The 18667-nt window shown below is 43.0% G+C and overlaps 1 protein-coding gene across 3 annotated transcripts in view; it reads right to left on the reverse strand.

The window, feature by feature from the left end:
• The window catches only part of CALML4 (calmodulin like 4), a 28312-nt gene extending 9925 nt beyond the window's left edge, over positions 1-18387 (reverse strand). The window contains exons 1-5 of one of the 3 annotated variants that reach the window (XM_027851827.1): positions 18299-18387; positions 18188-18218; positions 15391-15531; positions 10992-11180; positions 2495-2786 (exon numbers count right to left, since the gene is read on the reverse strand). In XM_027851827.1, the coding sequence (XP_027707628.1) occupies positions 2689-2786; positions 10992-11180; positions 15391-15531; positions 18188-18218; positions 18299-18301 (462 nt within the window). In that variant the 5' untranslated portion in view covers positions 18302-18387 and the 3' untranslated portion in view covers positions 2495-2688. Of the gene's footprint in view, positions 1-2494; positions 2787-10991; positions 11181-15390; positions 15532-16253; positions 16455-18187; positions 18219-18298 lie in introns of those variants that run through there. The other 2 variants (XM_027851828.1, XM_027851829.1) reach the window with 2 other exon arrangements.
• Between the last annotated feature and the right edge of the window lie 280 nt (positions 18388-18667).

An 18667-nucleotide genomic window follows, 5' to 3' on the forward strand; every position in this document is an offset into this window, starting at 1 on the left:
TTTTTTTAACTCATTCCACCCATACTTTGAATAGTTAAAGAGTACCACCACTCTTCTGTAAATGACACAAGAAAATAAGTAGACCATATGCAGTTCTGTGATTTAGTGTAAGAATAGGATATGGGCAGTGTAGCAAGTTTTTTTGTTAGGGGAGAGAGGGGACAGAGATTTTTGTTTTTAATGTCTTAGAATCTTTGAGAGATCTTCTGGAGTTGGTACATCCATTTGGAATAGCTTAAACAGTATGAACATGAGAAGGTTCCAGAGTTCCATATGACTCTTAAGGGCCCTATGGTATAATCTAGTGAAAAAGGGACCTGAGTTCTCATAAATTTAGTATTTATTAAGTATCTTCTGTGTGTTTAGCACTAGAGCATCCTAAAAGTTTCAGTGCAATTTGATGTGATTGGCACTGTTCTTGACACAGCTATGTTCAAGGAGATTATATTCTACTATAGGCAGAGAAGCAGGTTATAAAATGTTACAGAAATAATTCTAAGACAGTAAAGACTAAAGGGGGCAAAGGAGAAATCCAGACAGTCCATTTGGAATGTTTGAGGAGGAACATCAAGCGGAAGGATAGGATCAGAGACTGTTATGCAAAGCGGGTGGCACCTGAACTGGGCCTTGAAGGTCACACAAGGAATCTCAAAGGCAGAGAAGAAGGGCTACCTCCCAGGGATTGGAGAGGACATGCTTTCAAGAGGACAAGGCCAACTTTGAAGAAAAACAAGTGATAGAGTTTGGCTACAACACAGAAAAGAAGATGAGTCTAGAGAGGGTCGGAGCTTTGTTGTGGAGAACTTTAAATGACAGACTAGAAGCTGGGTTTTGTGTTTATCCTGAAAAGGCTGTAAAGTTACCAAACACAAGAAAGTAGTGGTCATGCATAGCTATGCCTTAGGAAGATTATTTTATAGCAAATAGGCAAAGGATAGATTGGAGAAAGGAGAAATTAGGCCAAATAGGAAAAATTGAGGAAGAGTTCTTTTTTAAACAAGTTGAAATTCCACTGGACCGTGTGAATGTTCTACATAGGGGTGAATGTAGATATATAATACTCATCAGAGCAAAGATGATAAAATCACAGAACAACTGAGTTCACCAAGGCAAGACCTTGGAATGCCCGTGTTTATGGAGTAAAAATTAAAAGGTAATCCCACAAAGAGATTGAGAAGTGTCCAGATTGATAGGAGACAGCAAGTTGTGGATGCCAAGTTGGGGAAAAGTATCCAGAAAGGAAGAGGCAAAATAGTGTTAGAAGCTCCAGAAAAGTCAGGATGAAGACTGAGAAAAGGTCAGAGTTTAACCACTGAGTATTAATAGCCCTTAAGTACTCTAGTTTCCATAGTTATGGTATTAGAAGCCAGATAGCAGGGGGTTGAGAAGTGTGGGTGGCAAGGGAGAACATGTACCTTACCATCTTTATGAGTTCTATCTGTGAAAGGGAGGAGAGAGAGCTTGAGATGATTGGGGTCCAGGGAAGGCTTTTTTTTCTTTTTTTAATAGAAAAGGTTATAACTAGTGGATAAGGAGCTATTAGCTAGAGAGAGATTAAGGATTGGAGAGTTGGAGAAATAAGTGATCGAAGGCACAAGCTCCCTAAGTAGGTTGTGTCAAAGGCACATTTAGTGGGGTTGTCCTTAACGAAGAGAAGAGCTTATCAAGTTTTGAGGTGTGTAGGAGAGAGAGGAGCTCCACATCCTTGGATGATGAAAAATAAAAACAGTCAAGCTCTTGGGGTGTTTAATGAACCTCTCTAAGGTAGTGAAATGATCAGTTTCCCTCAAAGCTCATGCTTCTAATAGTCGGTAGTGTCAAGTGCTTCGAGTTTTTGGAAGTGTCAGAAAAAAAATTTTTTTAAAGTTTGTGTAGGATGTTCATGGATTTCAGCATGTTCTATCTGTAGTGGAACCTTAGTATATCAACTTAATTATTACACTGTTTTCCTCTGCTTAGCTAGTAGTTTTCCACATCAGTGACTACTTTTATGTGTATATGTGTGTTGAGGAATATGCTGAAATTATGATACATAGGAAAGATAGGGACTGGAAATATGTGCCTGACCCTGTGAAACCTCAACATGAAACCTCACCAAGAATATTTTAACTAAACGCTGTAGTGGCAGTGAATTTTTCTTTTCATTTGGAAGATAGTCACTGAGCTTTAAAGGTAATATTTGGTATTTAATCAGTTATTTTTCAGTTGTGTCTGACTCTTCATGACTTCACTTGGGGTTTTCTTGGCAAGGATACTGGAGTGGTTTGTCATTTTTTTTTTCTATCTCATTTTACAGATGAGGAAACTGAGGCAAACAGGGTTAAGTGATTTGCTTAACAAGGTCACACAGCTGTTAAATGTCTAAGGCCACATTTGAGTTCAAGGAGAGCAGTCTTCCTGACTCCAGGCCCAGCACTCTTATCAACTTCTCCACCTAATTCCCATTTTGGTCTTTAATTAGATGGCCCCATTTAAGTGGACTCAAGGTCATGGCACAGTTAAAATAATTTTATTTGTATCATTACAGACAAGTCCTTGTGGCTGCAGCAGGGACATAAGGTAGCACTCTACATATGACACTACCACTCCCCGAAAAGTAAAAGGGATAGATTTTATAAAAATCCAATTGAGTATCGGAAGTTTTCAGATTTAAAAAATGACTCTTCCTTGTATCCATAGATATCCAGTTCAGTAGTCTGGTGCAGGAAGGGTGATCATATGGATAAATTCATTGTATTTCACTTTGCCGTTTGGTCCAATATTAGCTTCTCTCAGTAGATCATCCACTAGAATGAATCACATTAATTTCTGAGTTCAGTTTCAGGGTTGTTTGTATGCATCGCATTATGCTCTTTTCAGAAACTGAGATCCCCCCAAAATCTTTTCCATTATATTAGAATACCCATGGGCAGATAGCATTTCCATACATTGAAGGAAGTGAGACCTTAAGTAGAAAATAGACAAGAGGAGTGTTTGGTCACATCCTCCACCCTGGGAGCTCAGTCAATTCTTCCTCCGCCCTCACTGGATATGGCTTTGAATTTTGCCAACCTTAAATGGTTTTAGGCTGAGTTTAGACTATTCCCAGAGACTTTCTAAGGATTTGGGAAAGTAAGGAGGAAGAGGAAGAAACCATTATAAGCAAGAACCTTGTTCTTCAGCCTTTATTTGAAAAACCGATTTGAACCACCATTTATAATTCAGGATTGGCGCAGTCTCTTCAGGATTTCCTGGCTTTGGGATTGAGTTTAATTTAACAGACATGTATCAAACACCCACTATAATTGCTATCCCTAAGCTAGAATCATATTGACCTTGATGTAGACAGTGTGAGGGCAAAAAATTACTTCTTTCTCTTCTCATTATTCCACAGTATCAATAAGAATTAGTACTGGGTTATCTTTCCTTTTATAATCTTTCCTCTTTTTTAAATGAGAATATTGGAACTGAAATGAATCTGCTATTTATAAGCCACAAACACAAAACTATAATTGTTCTGAGGTTTGGGTTTTTTTTTCCCTAATTCTTGTTTCCAATGTTTCTTCTGGGCAAAATATTGGTTTGTCCATGCAGACTCACCAATATACCTTTTCACCCAGTACCATCTCTTCTAGAATATCAACTCAACTTAATCTTTTTTTACTTCTTTTCCTTATCCTTTCAGTTTTTGCTGTAAGGCAAGGGTTCTTAACCTTTTTTTGTGTCATGACCTCCTTTGGCAGTGTGGTGAAACCTATGGATCCCTTCTCAGAATTATATTTTTAGATACATAAAACAGGTAGGAGTAGACAGGAAATCAGTTACATTGAAATACAGTTACCAAAATATTAAATAAGTTCATAGATCCCATGTTAAGTACTACAAGCTCTATCCTCACCCTAGGTTTTTATTAAGGTTTTATTCTGTACTTTTTTTTTTTAAATTTTTTAGGCAATTGGGGTTAAGTGACTTGCCCAGGGTCACAAAGCTAGTAAGTGTCAAGTGTCTGAGGTCAAATTTGAACTCAGGTCCTCCTGACTTCAGGGCGGTGCTCTATCCACTGTGCCACCTAGTTGCCCCTGTACTTTTCCAAGGATCCAAGGATTCAACTTACAAGAGTCAAATTAGGATATGAAAATTGTCACCTACCATATTAAATTATCTGGGACAGAGACACTGTATACGCACATATTATTCAGGGCAGTTAGAAAATGTCCTGTGATTCTCCGTTCAGCCATTCTTCCCCAAAGTGTAGTTATTATGCTCAGTACCCAAGCTGGTATCTTGTAATAGTAGTTCTGGGTATTTTTAGGAAGTTGAGGAGACTGTAATTTATCTTCCTCCACCAAGAACTTTCCTATGAAACAGCCGGCTGGTTGGAAACATCCCAGCATGCCGTCCCTGAACATCAGATCCCTCTACTGCTGGGGGCCCTGAGTCACTTTCTAGCAAGTTGAAGGCAGCCAGCAGGAGACTCCCTCATGCCCATTTTAGTGGGAAACACGATTTTCCAGCATTGTGCCAGTGCCTGACGATACCATCTGGGTAGAATTCGGGTCATGCTCAGTAATGATTTCCTGTCCCTAATCTGAAGATTGGTAAAGAACCAAGGTCCTGAAGTAGGCCAGTGCCAGGCCTTGGAAATGCCTTCAAGCCTGATTAGCCACTCAAGATTTAAAAAGGGAAAAAAATTATTCTGCACCTAGATTGCCAGGTTCTGATGTCCTTTCTGCCTCGCAGCAGAAGGAGATAAAATTGATCTTCCTCTCCGTTCATTGGGAACACTACTATTTTCTTTGCTGGCTAAACCAATGATAGATGTTTGTGAGTTTGGTGGCATGTGTTGTTTGCTTTAGATACAGACCATTAAACACATGAATTAGGAGAATAACAGCAGCCTACTTGCTAACTCCCCATATATTTTTTGGAACAACCTATGATTTCACTGGTAAGATTATTCTACAACTTGGACCCTCAGAGAGTTGCTTAGGATCACTAAGAAGGAATGTTGACTTGGTCACAGTCACACAGCCCTTAATGTGTGCAGCAAGTGAGACTTGAATCCAGATCTTCCTGGCTCCAAGACTGGATTTCCATCCACAAGTATGCCTCAATAGCTGGCAGATAAAGGACCTAGGCAGGTCCCTCAGAATCTGGGGGAAAAAAATCTAGGTGCTCTATCAGTTACTATCTTGGTGGTTACTGGATTGAAGAAGTGAAGAGAAATATTTATTTTATCCTTAAAGCCCTTAGTGATTTTAAACAATCTTGTGGATAAAAATAGCATATACCTACTCACTGGATCCAGAGATTTGTAGAATGGTACAGCTGTGATGGATGAGAGATCATGTAAGCCAGCTACCTTATTATAGATGTGAGAAACAGAGAAAAGGGATCTTGCTAATTAATGGTAGAAGATGGGACTAGAATCCAGGCCTCCTGACTCCACAGTCCACCATGCTAATTCCTTTTTCAACAAAGAATATTAAAGAAAAGTTTGTGGCTGTTCCCTAAAGAAAAAGGAAAAGAAAAGGAACAAGAATATATTCAGTATCTACTATGTGCCAGGCACTGGGCCAAGCACTTCACAAATATTTAATTCATGGGATCCTCAAAACAACCCTATGAGGTACTCCGTTCTACAGTTGAGAAAAATGAGGCAGACAGAAGTTAAATGACTCTCCTAAGGTCACACAGCTGGTTAGTGACAGATCTTCCTAACTCTAGGCCCAGTGGGCTATCCACTCCACCATTTTGGTTATTGAAAAGATCATAAGATCATAAATTCAGAGCTGGATGGTGTCATAAAGGCCATCTAGTGAATAGGAAAAATGGGCCCAAAACGGGTTATGACTTGCCCATCTAGAGTCTGGGGCAGGATTTGAATACAGGTCTTCTTAACTCCCAAGTCCATCATGAACTGATTTCGGTGAGCCACCAAAAAAATTCTAAGTGCTTGATGCTTCCTGCAGAAGGAACTGAGCGTCTCACTACCTAGGGAAGTTTATTTAGATCCCAAGGTTTTAATTGTGTTCTTGACATTTCTCAACTCTTCAGAAAATGTTCTGCCTCTAATTATTATTTGTGATGGGATAGCCCAAAAAACGTGATGTGCCCATGGATTGCATTGAAAAGTGAAGAGAAATATGGTGTCCAGAGCCAGAGAAGTCACAGATCATTTTAATTCTGCCCTAGTTGGACCATATCTGGAAGACTGTTCAGTTCTGAGAGTCACATTTAGGAAGGACATTGATCAAGGACACTGATCCAGGTGGACCAAGTCAAGAATAGGACTGCCAGGGTAGTGAAGGGTCTGAAAATTATACCATATGTCGGGAGAAAGAGACATGATAGTCTTGTATCTTCAAGGATTTGAAGGTCTGTGCCCAGGGAAGAGAGTTTAGACTTATTCATTTGGTCCCAGAAGACAAAACCAGGAGTAGAGTGTAGAAGCTACCAAGAGGCTTCATATAAGGAAAAACTTGCCCACAGTTATCCAAAGGTGGATTAGAAAGGTAGTGGGTTCTCCCCTCACTAGAAGAATGCAAGGAGAGGACAGAGGGACTTTCTGACCCAGCAACCTCTGAGGTTTCTTCCAATCCTAATATTCTGTGGCATGCAAAGCCCTATACTTGGAGAAAAATACAATAGGGATATTTCCTTCAAGTGTCAGATCATATTTAGCAAGGATAAGTCTTCTGGTTCCCAAGTTAGGAAATGTTCTAGAAAAGGCTTTTCATGTCAAAGAGGCTCTTTTGTTTGCAGACCTCAGTGTTAAGAGTCATTCCCAAGGATGTTTGTTTATGATACCATGGCATAGGGAAGCACTGGAAATGGAATGAGTCTTAGGCAAAATCTTGACAGGGAGAGGTTTATTGCTGGGTCCATCCTCCTTCCTCATCATCAGTGTTCCTTTCCATCACTAGAAGTCTTTGAGCAGAAGATGGGTGACTACTCTTTAGCAATATTATAGAGGGGATTCTACTCCTATATGGCTTGATGGGAATAGATGACATCAGAGGTCCCTTCCAACTCTGAGATTGTATTAATTTTTATTCCCTTTAAGTTGCCCATATCCAAATGCAAAACCAAACCAAACCAAAAAAAAACCAAACCCCACAAAATTTTCAAATCCAGTTCCTAGAAAGGTGATAAAAATTTTAAGGTGTGCGCCTACCTACAAGTATTTTTTTATATTTCATGGGGGATTCATGAAGATATAGGAATCCCTCCCTGAAAAATTTGTAGATCCCAATCTATATGACAAACATGTCTATCCCCTCTCCAGTCCAGCCTTCAGAATACTGCCCAATTTATCTTCCTAATGCAGATCTGAGCAGAAAATCCCCTTGTTCAAAAATCTCCCATGGTTCTTCATTGCCTGAAGGAGTTAGAAGCTCCAACATGCGATTCTTAGCCTTATTCATACTATTTTCCTTCTCTGCTATGTTCCAGCTAAAGCAGATAGAGTGTTGGGCCTAGAATCAGGAGGACCTGAATTCAAATCTAGAGATAGACATTTACTAGTTGTATGACCCTGGGCAAGTCACCTAACCCTGTTTACCTCAATTTCCTCATCTGTCAAATGAGCTAGAGAAGGAAATGGCAAACCACTCCGGTATCTCTGCCAAGAAAACCCCAAATGGGGTCACAAAGAGTCTGAAACAACTGAACAACAATATGTTCCAGCGAATCCCGGAGTAACCTCATCCCACCCTCTCTTGCCTTAATCAATTTGTGTACCAGGGGTGGGGAACCTGTTCTGTGAAGTTTGGATTCAGTCAAAGGGTTGCACCTGAGGGCCTAGATCCCTGGATACCATTGCCTATCCTTGGAACTGTCTCATTGTAGACCATTGCTCATTAAAAACCTTTTTCTTCCAAGCCCAGCTGAGGGACCACCCCACCCCCTTCATGAAGCCTTTCCTGATGCCTCACGTAGAAGTGTTTCCTTCCTTCTAACAAATCTACCATACCCTTCTGTTTAACCACTCCTACATACATAACAATTTATCATAACCACTGGTGCATATGTCTTATTCCCCATTCCAGAATGTAAGCTGCTTGAGGGGAGGGATCCTGTTATTCTTTCATTTTGATATATATATTTTTTAATATTCTTTAATTTCAAGCACCTTGCATTGGGCCTCATACATTTTCTTGGTTGTCTGGACATATAGTTTAGGAAACTCCTGAGGAGAAAACCCCCTCTCCCAAGTTCAGATCTTTAATTGCTCTGCAATTCATAGTCTTGGGGGTCTGGGACACAGACAGGTTAAGTCATCTGCTCAAAATCACACAGCTAGTTTGTGTCAGAGGCCAGATTTGACCTGAGACTTCTAGATTCACTGAAGCTACCTGCCTGTCATCCAATAGCTAAAAAGTAGGTACTTTTTAAAAAAAATCTTTGACTTAAATGTTTTTACTGTTGAGGTCTCTCTGACAAGTCAAGTCAAATCCACAATTATTTATTAAGCACCTACTATTTTCCAAACATTGTGCTAAGTACTGGGGATATAAAAAAAAAAAGCCCCTTCCCCACTCCCCCCCAAAAAAGTATCTAGTTTGATTTTTTTTTTAAGGAAAAAAAAGGATCTATTTTGGATAGCTAGTGGATTTCCCACCCACCCACCCTTTTCTGTTGCTTAGATTGGGCTTTCATTAAATATCAGCTGAATTTTCTGTAGGGGCCTGAAAGAAAAGGAATTAAGCAATTAACCAGAAGGAAAATTTCTCCCAGGTTTCTGGCCTCAGGCTCTGGAATTTGGTTGTCACCTATGAAGAAACCTGAAATGTTGAGAGTGATGTGATCAGGTAATGCTGTGAAGGGAAACCCAAGCTAGAACAGACTGAAAGGAAGCTAGATCCGTGAGTCACATACCCCACAGCAGCCCAGTGTCCAGATTCCCCGAGGGGGAGGGAGGACAAACGGTGGTTTGGGCCTGACCACCATGCTGTTGGGGGTGGGGGGGAGGAGATCCTAAAGACAGAATTCAAAGTGGTTCATTCTGGAGCAGGGTCTTTGTCTTTGTCTGCTGTAGAGGCTTCGTGTTGGAGACAGGCCCAAGGAGGATCTGGTTTCTCAAATAAAAAGACAAGTTCTTAGGAGGCGGAAAGGTTGGCCGTGATTCTGTTGATTTAGAAAGGTTTCAACTGGAGTCCAATCCTCCTGTGCATTCCTGACATACTGTATTTCCCTGGAAATTGTGTGGGTGTCAGAACCAGATTACTCCTAGATATTTGCTTTTCTAGTTGTCGAGGACAAAGGTCAGATACCCACGTGAACTTCAAGAACAGGGAGGGGCCTGAGGAAAAGTCCTTGGTAGGTTTGGAAACTACCTTCCTTTGAAGGCTGGCTGACATTCTTGGAAGAGCAAATTTTCCTTAAATACTGACAGTGCCACTGAGTCTGACTGATGGATTTAAAACATTTCAAGGAAACCCCTAAATTTTTGCCTCTGCTTGGAATGAGTTAAATTTCTTATCCAAAATCATCACTCAAAAAAAAGTTGTGTTTTAAATTCACAGAATTTTAGAGGTAGAAAGATACCTCAGATAGCCTATATCAGATTGTGCACCGTCTTGGGGAGAGGGGTGGGGAGGAAGGGGAAGAAAAATTTTAAACTCAAAAGCACATTGAAGTTATTATTGATAAATCAAAATAAATTAATTTTAAAAAAGGTACCTCAGAGATCTTGGGGAATTCCTTTTATCAAGCGGATTTGTTCTGTGAAATTTTGATTCAGCCAAAGAGCGGCATTTGCGGACCTAAAGGGCCACGTGTGGCCTCAAGGCTGCAGGTTCCCCACCCCAAATCTACTCCAACTGCCTTAAGGGCAGCTAGGTGATGAAGTGGATAGAGCTTGGCCTGGAGTCAGAAATGCTAATCTTCCTGAGTTCAAATCTAGCCTCAGGTACTGCCTAGCTGTGTGACCCTGGGCAAGTCACTTTACCCTGTAGAGGAAAATGAGTTTCTTCATCCGTAAAAGGAAAGGGCAAACTACTCCAGTATCTTTGCCAAGAAAACCTCAAACAGGGTCACAAAGAGTTGGACATGACTGAAACAAGAACAATGGTGGAAAGAATGATAGTTGTGGATCTAAGAGAACCTGGGTTCAAATTCTCCCTCTGCAACTTACTATTTGTGTAGTACTTACGTGAGGTGAGTAACTTAAAATCTCTGGGCCTCGGTTTCTGTATCTGTTTTTAAAAAAATGAGGGGGCTACCCTACATGGACTCTAAGAGCCCTTTTCACTGTAAATCTGTGATCCTATTTTAAGGAGATCATGGTTGAAGTATGGAGAAGGTGCTGGGAGGACCTCAAGTCGTGCCTAGCAACGGGCAGATCCTCCTGATGAGGTATGGGCCCAAAGTGAGACCTTTGTCCCAATTTGGGCTCCATTTGTCTATGGGCCCTAGAAAACTTTTGGATTATCCTTGAATTCTCTCACTTAATCAAGGAGATCTCCGGTGTTCCCCTGAGGCCATGATTCCATCATTTTGGCTACACCCAATCCCCCAATTCTGTTATCCTTGACCTAGCCTGGCCCTCCATTGTCTTGCCTCCCTATGGCCCCAGGCCACGTCTAGCCCTAGGTCCCACCTAGGCTCCATTTCCCTGGAATTCTGTTACCTCATAGACTACTTGGCCCCTCCTGGATCCCTGCCACAGTCTTTCTGTATATAAGGTCCATATCTTGTCTCCATTAAGATGCTCAGATTTTCACAATCTAGCCAATAGCCCATAGATGCTCAGATTCCTTAAGAGTCTGGCTGATATGGCGAATCTTCAATAAACCTTGGTTTTGGCTGCAAGAAGGCTTGGGTCGAATTCTTTCAAGCAGGACTCACCTGTTGTGATTTTGGCGTTCCAGGACCCCTAACTTCTAAAGCTCGTCACTCCCAACTGTGTTAGCAGCTAATGGAGCAGCAGAAATGAGCCCTTTGTCCTCTTCAGCTCCTGTGACCTTGGGCAGGTCATTTGCCTTCAGCCACACAAAGAGGTCCCTTACCTTCCTTGTCAGTTAGCCGTTCTCCCAGTTTAGTGAGTTTGGATCTTAGCTCTTCTGCGGTGATGTACCCTTTCTTCTCTTTATCGATCATCAACATGGCCAACAGAATTTCTTTTTGTGGTTCTTCCTGTTGCATTTGCTTATGCATGATGGTAAGGAAGGTAGAGAAGTCCAGCTCTGCATTTCTGTCTGGAAATGCCAAAGCACAAGGGATAAGGAGGAGAGTTTTCTCCAAGAGACCTTAGAGAGGCTAATAGGGATTTAATCATCACATCAACATAAGCTCAGGACAAAAAAAAATTAAAAAGAGGGGGACCTACCTTTTTAATTTTTCTACAATTGCTTTCCCTATGGATTGGAGGAGAGGACAATTAGGTGGCCCAGTGAATAAAGTGTCAGGAAAATCTGAGTTTAAATCGGCCTCAGACACTGTGACCCTGGGCAAGTCCCCTTTGTTTGCTTTATATTCCTCAGGTGTAAATGAACTGGAGAAGGAAATGGCAAATTCCTCCAGTATCTTTGCCAAGAAAACCCCAAATGGGGTCACGAAGAGTCGGATATGACTAAAACAAGTGAACAACATAGATCAAAGGAAACATGGCACAGCAGGGCAAACCCAGGACTTGGAGTCAGAAGGTCTGGGTTCAAGTCCCAGCTTTCTGCTTCCTAACTATGAGACTTTGGGCAAGTCATTTTCCTTGTCGCAAAATGAGGGGATCCATAGTACTTAGAGCCAGAAGGGACTTGTAGAGAACAAGAACAATGTCCTTACTTTAAATATGGAGAAGCAATCTCCCAGATGTATTAAATGATTCTCCAAAGTCATATAGGTAGTGAATGAACCAGAACTCAGAGCTGTAACTGGCAATTTTAGTGCCTAGAGCAAAGGGTATAAAGGTTGGTGGGAAGGGAGATGTCTCCAGGGATATGCCAGGGAAAGGAGGCACATCATAAGACTCCAGGAAACTGATCCCAAGAGACTGCAAGTACAATTCATGATATTCAAATTCTGATGCCTTGAAGCAAAGCTCTAGTTGCTCCACCCTAGTTACTGCCTAGACCAGAACTCAAACCTTCTTCAAATGCAGTGTTATTTTTACTACATGATGAGACTAAACTAGTCATCCTAAGGGTCCCTTCCAGTACTAACATTCTGTGATTCTGAGATTTGCCTCAAGAGTCCTTCCATTTCATTCTCAGCTTTTATGTATGAAAGCTACTAATTCATTAGGCAGTGGGCTCAGAAGGGAGCATGTGAGGGAGCTGTGACAGCTCCGGATCATCAGAGACCCCGAGGTGTGATGAATGAAAACTGAATGTTCTGTAAACTTTGACTTCCTGTGAAAAGAAGACAAAACTCCGGAAAATAACAAGGACATAACCAACCAATCTCTTGGAACAAGAAACCCCAAAACAAAAGCCAAAATTTAGAACTGATGGGGTTGGGATCTGGACCCCAGAAAGGAAAAACCCTGGACCTTCCCACATGGCCAAATCTCTGGTGTTCCCCTGAGGCTGTAATCCCATCAACTGGCCTTTCATTGTGGGTACACCCAATCTCCCCTCCATTGTCTTACCTCCCTATGGCCCCTGGCCATTTCCCACACTTAATCCTAGCTAGACTGGAGTTCTGTTCACCCCAGCTTGCTGGCCACTCCCATCCAGATCTCCTTAGACCCCTCCTCCACTCACCCCAAACTACTTGGCCACTCGTAGATCCCTCCCACAGTCTTTCTATATATAAGGTCCATCTTGTCTCCATTAAGATGCTCAGATTCTTAAAATCTAGCCACTGCTTAGATTCTTGTAGTCTAACCACTGCTTACCCATGTTCAGACTCCTTAAGAGTCTGCCCAATATGATGGATGTTCTAATAAACCTTGTCTTTGGCTGAAAGAAGGTTTGGGTCGAATTCTTTCGGGCAGGACCCACGTATTGTGATTTTGGGGTCCCAGCACCCCTGAACCCCTAAACCGCATCAGAACCACTCCTCCCAGTATTTTGGGGTTTGGGATAGAACACTTTCCTTTATCTCTGACCTTGCCTGTGGTCCCCAGCCACCAAAAGCAAGCTTTCAGTTCAGTGCCAGTGACTGGTGACTTGGATCGATCTCTCTCTTTCTCTCTCTCTCTCGCTCTGTTTTTCTTTGTGTTTCTTTGTCTCTTCTCTCTCTATCTCTCTGTTTATCTCTGTGTCTCTCTCTGTTTTTCTGTCTGTCTCTCTCTGTCTCTTCCTTTCTGTCTCTCTCTCTTATTTTGGTTGTACACATCACTCCTGAGTTACAGTTTTGAGGCATAGTTTCCTTTTTGGAGGGTCAGTTACAGTATAGTGCATAGAACGATGAACTTGAAGTCAGGAACACCCTGGGTTCAAATTCTGCATCTGAGACAGAGAGAATCTAGGCCTGCATGCTACTTTTCCTTCTCTTCCCAAGCAGCTAAGGGATTTGGAGTCAGAGGGCCTGGGTTTGAATCCCACCTCTAACATACACTACTTGTGTGACATTGGGCATGTCATTCCATCTTCCTCACTTGTAAAATTTGGAGAATTGATAACATGCAAGATCCCTTTTAGCACTAAATCTGTAACTTAGTAGATGTTTGACCACGGGCCAACGGTAAGTTATTTAAGGTCTCTGAATTTAGTTTCCTCATCTGTAAAATGAAGATAACATGCAGAGTACCTTCTTTCCAAGGTTGTTATATGAGACTCAAATGAGGTAAAGTGTGGAAAGCACACACATTGCAGACTTTAAAGGAGGAAGCATTCATATACTGCCTATTATGTGTTAGGCAGTTTTAAAATAAATATTATCTCATTATTATCCCCATTTTACAGGTGAGGAAACGGAGGCAAACAGAAGGTAAAATAACTTGCCCAGGGTCCCACAGTTAGTGTCTGATGTCACATATGAACTCAGGTCTTTTCAAGTGTCAGACACAGAGTTCTATAAACTGCACCACCTAGCTGCCCCTAGGCACATATACTGACTGAAGAATTAATATCTTCCTGCCTCCCTCACCCCAGTCCCACATACACATCCTTCCCACCAGTTTTTACAGGATTGCCTATGTGCTGTGTTTAACTCTTTCTAGCTGTGTGACCCTAGGCAAGTCACTTAACCCCATTGCCTCACCAGGAAAAAAAAAAGGAAAGAAAAGAAAGAGGCCCTTGTAAGAAATAATGAAAGGGTTGGTTTCAGAGAAACCTGGGAAGAGTTGTATGAACTGAAGCAAAATGAAGTAAGCAGAACCAGGAGAACTATGTATACAATAACAAACAACCTCAAAAAGACAAACAACTTTGAATAATTTCAAAACTCGGATCAATGCAGTGACCATCCAAGATTCCAGAGGACCAGGGGGGAAACATATTTCCCACCTCTGGATAGAGAGGAAATGGATTCAACATGAAGAAGGAAACATCCATTATTGGATGCAGCTGATACAGGAATTTTTTTCTGCTTGACTATACAGAGTCAAGAGTTTTTGTTTTTATTTTGATGAGGAGTGGGTGGGTGGAGTAGAAAAATTAAATTTTTATTAATTGAAAAAAATGTGAATACAAATAGACTAACAGAAGGTCATGGTTTCATATATAATCCTCTTTTTTGTTCTTTGTATATGGAAATATTTATATTTGTCCATAATTGTTAAGTTTATAACAAAGAACATCAAGGGTTTTTGTTTTCTTTGACTGGAGTGGGATGGAGGTAGGAAGAAGAGAAAACTCAATTTGTTTCAATTGAAAAAATTTAATTTAATTACAAATTAAAATAAGAGAAGGTCACGGTTTCATATACAATCCTCTTTTCTGTTCTTTGTATATAGAAATGTTTATATTTGTCCTTAATTGTTAAGTTTCTAATTAAGAACACTTTAAAAAGAAAAGGGAACCTTGGCCACAGGGGTTTTTTCCTCCTGGTTTGGCTTCTGGCTCCAGTCTGTGTCTGACTGATGTGCCCTAATCTCCTAAGGTCTAAACCCTTTCCCCATGAAGCTTGAGTACAGATGTTCAGCTGTACACAGCTTCTATCATTTCTCCTGTCTTGGGCGCGTGGGTTTGCTTTTCTTTTATATACTTCTCTTCCTGTCTCCCCGTAGGACTTTTGTGTTGGGGGGGGCAGAGAGAGGGGATTGTAAGGGGGACGTAGTGGGAGGAAGGAAGGGCATTGTTCAGGCCTAGAGTCTCGACCCGCCTTCCCCAGCCTCTGTTTCTAGTTTTCCTCCTTCCCAGGCTGGTCCTGGTGGCCTACATTCTGTCACCCCCGTGGTCCTCCCACTGCACTGATTCAGCTTCCCCACCAGGCTGACAGCTGTGGATGCAGGCCTGATGCTGCTTCTTACTTAATAACCTCTGCTCAGCTCCCTCCAGAGCTTCCTGGCTCCAGCTGACTTACCTAGTTTATGATCCTGCAGGTGTCTTCCGACTTCTCCTGGGGTCGGGCTGGCCCCCAGGCATCGCATCACCACAATTAGGTCGTTAGCTTTTATTCTCCCCCTTTGTTCCTTGTCGTAGAGGGAGAAGCATTCCTTGAACTCTGTTTCAGGAAAGGAGAAAGAAACAAAGGAAGTATTCCTTCATCCTTAGTAGGGGATGGGGAAAAAAGCAAACCGGGTTTATCCCACCATGCCCACAAAATGAGAGCTGATACAACCCGGATGGTGAAATACGACCCCCTAAAAACCACAGCTTTCCTAAAGGAAAATTACATCTGCTTCCCGGGAAGAGCTTGGACTCAATTTGCTATCTGGCAACTCCAGGGGGCATCTGGTCCACATCCCTGCTTCCTCCACTGTAAATGAGGGGCTGAGACTGAAATACTAACAATAGCATTTAGGTAGCATCTACTAGGGGCCAAACACTGTGCTAAGTAAGTACTTTACAATATTTGTTTTTGGGGGCAGCTAGGTGGCAAAGTGGATAGAGCACTGGCCCTAGAATCAGGAGGATCTGAGTTGAAATGCGGCTTGAGACCAGGCACCCTGGGCAAGTCACTTAACCCCATTGCCTAGAAAAAAAAAAAAAATATTTGTTTTCATCTGCTCCTCACAACAACCCTGGGGAGTTGGGTGCTGTTATTATCCCCATCTTATAGTTGAGGAAACCAAGGCAGACAGCAGTTAAGTGACTTGCCTAGGGTCTCACAGCTAGTATCTGAAGGTAGTAAGTATCTGAACTCAAGTCGTCTTGACTCCAGGCCTGGCGCTTTCTCTGGCTTTCCAGATCTAACATTCTATGCGGTTCCTCTTTGGGTCTCACCGAGCTTGGAGTCCACTTGCTCTCACTGAGGAGAGAAATTCTTGCTTAACATCGTCTCCTATAGACTTGATGATATGGCGATAGATTTCCTCTGTCTTCTCTTCCCCAGAGCAGACCAATTCCAAATCCCCGAGTCTTCGCTCCCAAGATCTCTTAGTCCCTGGACTCTTGGCCCCGGCTGCTCCACAGTCATCTTAGGGATCCAAGCTTAACTGTCCCACGGAGGTCCGGCCCAGCCCAGGTCCCCCCTCTGACAGAGCCTGGCTCTGCGGGGAGCGAGCACCAGGCTGTGGGTGGGTTTGGGGGGGAGGCAGGGAAAAAAGAACCGAGCGTGGTGGCTACGAGGGAGCCAGAGGCCTCTTAATGTTTCCTAATTAATGAACTATGGAGTTCCTCAGCCTCGGAACATCCATCAGAGAGCCAAAGGATCTCTGCTGGGGGAAAAAGCTTTTGAAACATTTATGTGCGTAGGGTTACAGTCCAGAATACTAATGAAAGGCAGGGTGGGCGGTGTTCAAAGTCAATTAGCTGCCTTTTCTGTAAACAGAGGAAAGTTGGGGTGGGGGTGGGGAGCTGCTGCTCTGTCCACAAACTAGCTCCATTGCCCAGGCTTTTGGCTCGGGATAGCGGCGGAGGAGCCTGGGAGGATGCGGGAGAGAGGGCCGGGTACCACTGGGGCTCAACAGAGGGCTAATTAGAGGAGACGCCTCGTGGGGAGCAGGGGGATGGGACTGAGGATTTTAAGTGGAACGTAAAGAAATCGGACGTGACATCTTCATTTCCTGCCAGAGCCTAATTCGGTGTGAGGACGCTCGGCTCAGGGAGCAAGAATTAATGGTCTGAATTCCTGTCGCCCGCTGTCATGTTTGGTTGGGATGAGGAGGGAGATGGGCAGGCAGCCTGGTGGGGGTGGGGAGCAGAGCGCGTAGAGGTCGGTGGGGGACGGAGGGAGGAGTTGTCCATTTACTCAGACTCCTTTACAGCTTTGATGTTTGGGGAGGGGAGGGGATGAGCGACCCCGGGCTGGGGAGCAGGATGACTTCTTAGAGGGGACTGTGGCAAAGAGCCTCTGATTCTCTTCCATCCATTTCTCCGTTGCAAACTCTCCCGCTTTGCCAAGATGACAGAGGCAGGAAATGTACATTTGTTCCTCTTTTCATTTCCTGAGGGGGTGAGCACGTTTGAGAGAGAGACCCTACCACAAAGAATTAGACCAGTGCTTGCTCTGTGACCTTGGACGCGTCACTTCCATTCTCTAGGCCTCAATTTCCTCATCTTTAAAGGAAGAGAATTGGCCCTCGTGAGAGACCAAACAGAAAGAAAGAACCGCAGACCTCAAACTTCACTTGGACTCCCAACGTCCTTCATCTGGGCTGTTACGTGTGTCCAACTGGCTCGTTAAAAAGAATATAAACCCAAGAAAGTGTCTTTCAACGTTCTCCTCTCAAATCCTCCTTGGCAGGCTAGGCAGGAAGTACTTTAGAAGAAGTCCGAGTAAAATCTAATGAGATTTGTCTTTCTTCCTTCCCTTCCTTTTCCCCTTTGCCTCCTCCTCTTCCTCTTTTTTCCCTTTTCCCCCTTCTTCTTCCTCCTTTGTTTTCCAAATCAAACAACTCCCTTTCTTCACTCTCCATGCTTTTTCCAGTCTTGCCTTCCTCAACGAACTCGACATTCCTTCCAGGATCTGAGCAACTGTCCCAGGAGAGACCAGGAGGTCCATCAGGGGCCGATGCCTGGGCCTGCTTACCCTCCCAGCCCAGATTGTGGACCACCGTTCCCCTCAGCTGCTGCTACCACCCCCACCCCAACCCCAGGACCAGAGCAGCTATAATCAATACAGCTGAACTACTCAGAATGAGGCTTATTTTCACAATAACTGCCTCAGACTGGCAAATGTGTTTGATCCTGCTAATTAAAAAGAAAACTGTACATACCATTAATTTGATCCTGGGACAGAAATTTTGCCTGTAGCAGAGAGAAAGAGAGGAAGTTAACAAGAAGAAATTATCCACGCTGATACTGACTAGAGACTTCAGTTCACTCACCATTATTTCCACTGTTTGAGTCTGGAGCCGGCTACCTGGAGTCTCAAGATTCCTTCTTTGTTATTTCCCTTTTTGTTGATTCAGTGCTAAAGTCCAGCCAATGCCAACTTGGGGTGGAGAGGGATGGTAATAAATACCCAGCTGCCATAGCAACTAGGCTCCATCTGTATGGCGGGTCGGATTCCAACTTTCAGCAGCAGCTGCCCTGCTGCCCAGTAAGGGGCCACAAATTAAAATGCAGTTTTCCAGGCAAATGGCTGAGAACGTGTGACCGTGGCTTTGGAGTGGTCCTACCACTCCTGGGTGGGTGGGGGCAAGGAGCAGCCACAGGAGTGGGAAGGGGCTCCTAGAGGTCTATTGATCGCTATT

Source organism: Vombatus ursinus, unplaced genomic scaffold (genome assembly GCF_900497805.2).
Source record: "Vombatus ursinus unplaced genomic scaffold, bare-nosed wombat genome assembly UNPS02009205.1, whole genome shotgun sequence".
NCBI classification, from domain to species: Eukaryota; Metazoa; Chordata; class Mammalia; order Diprotodontia; family Vombatidae; genus Vombatus; species Vombatus ursinus.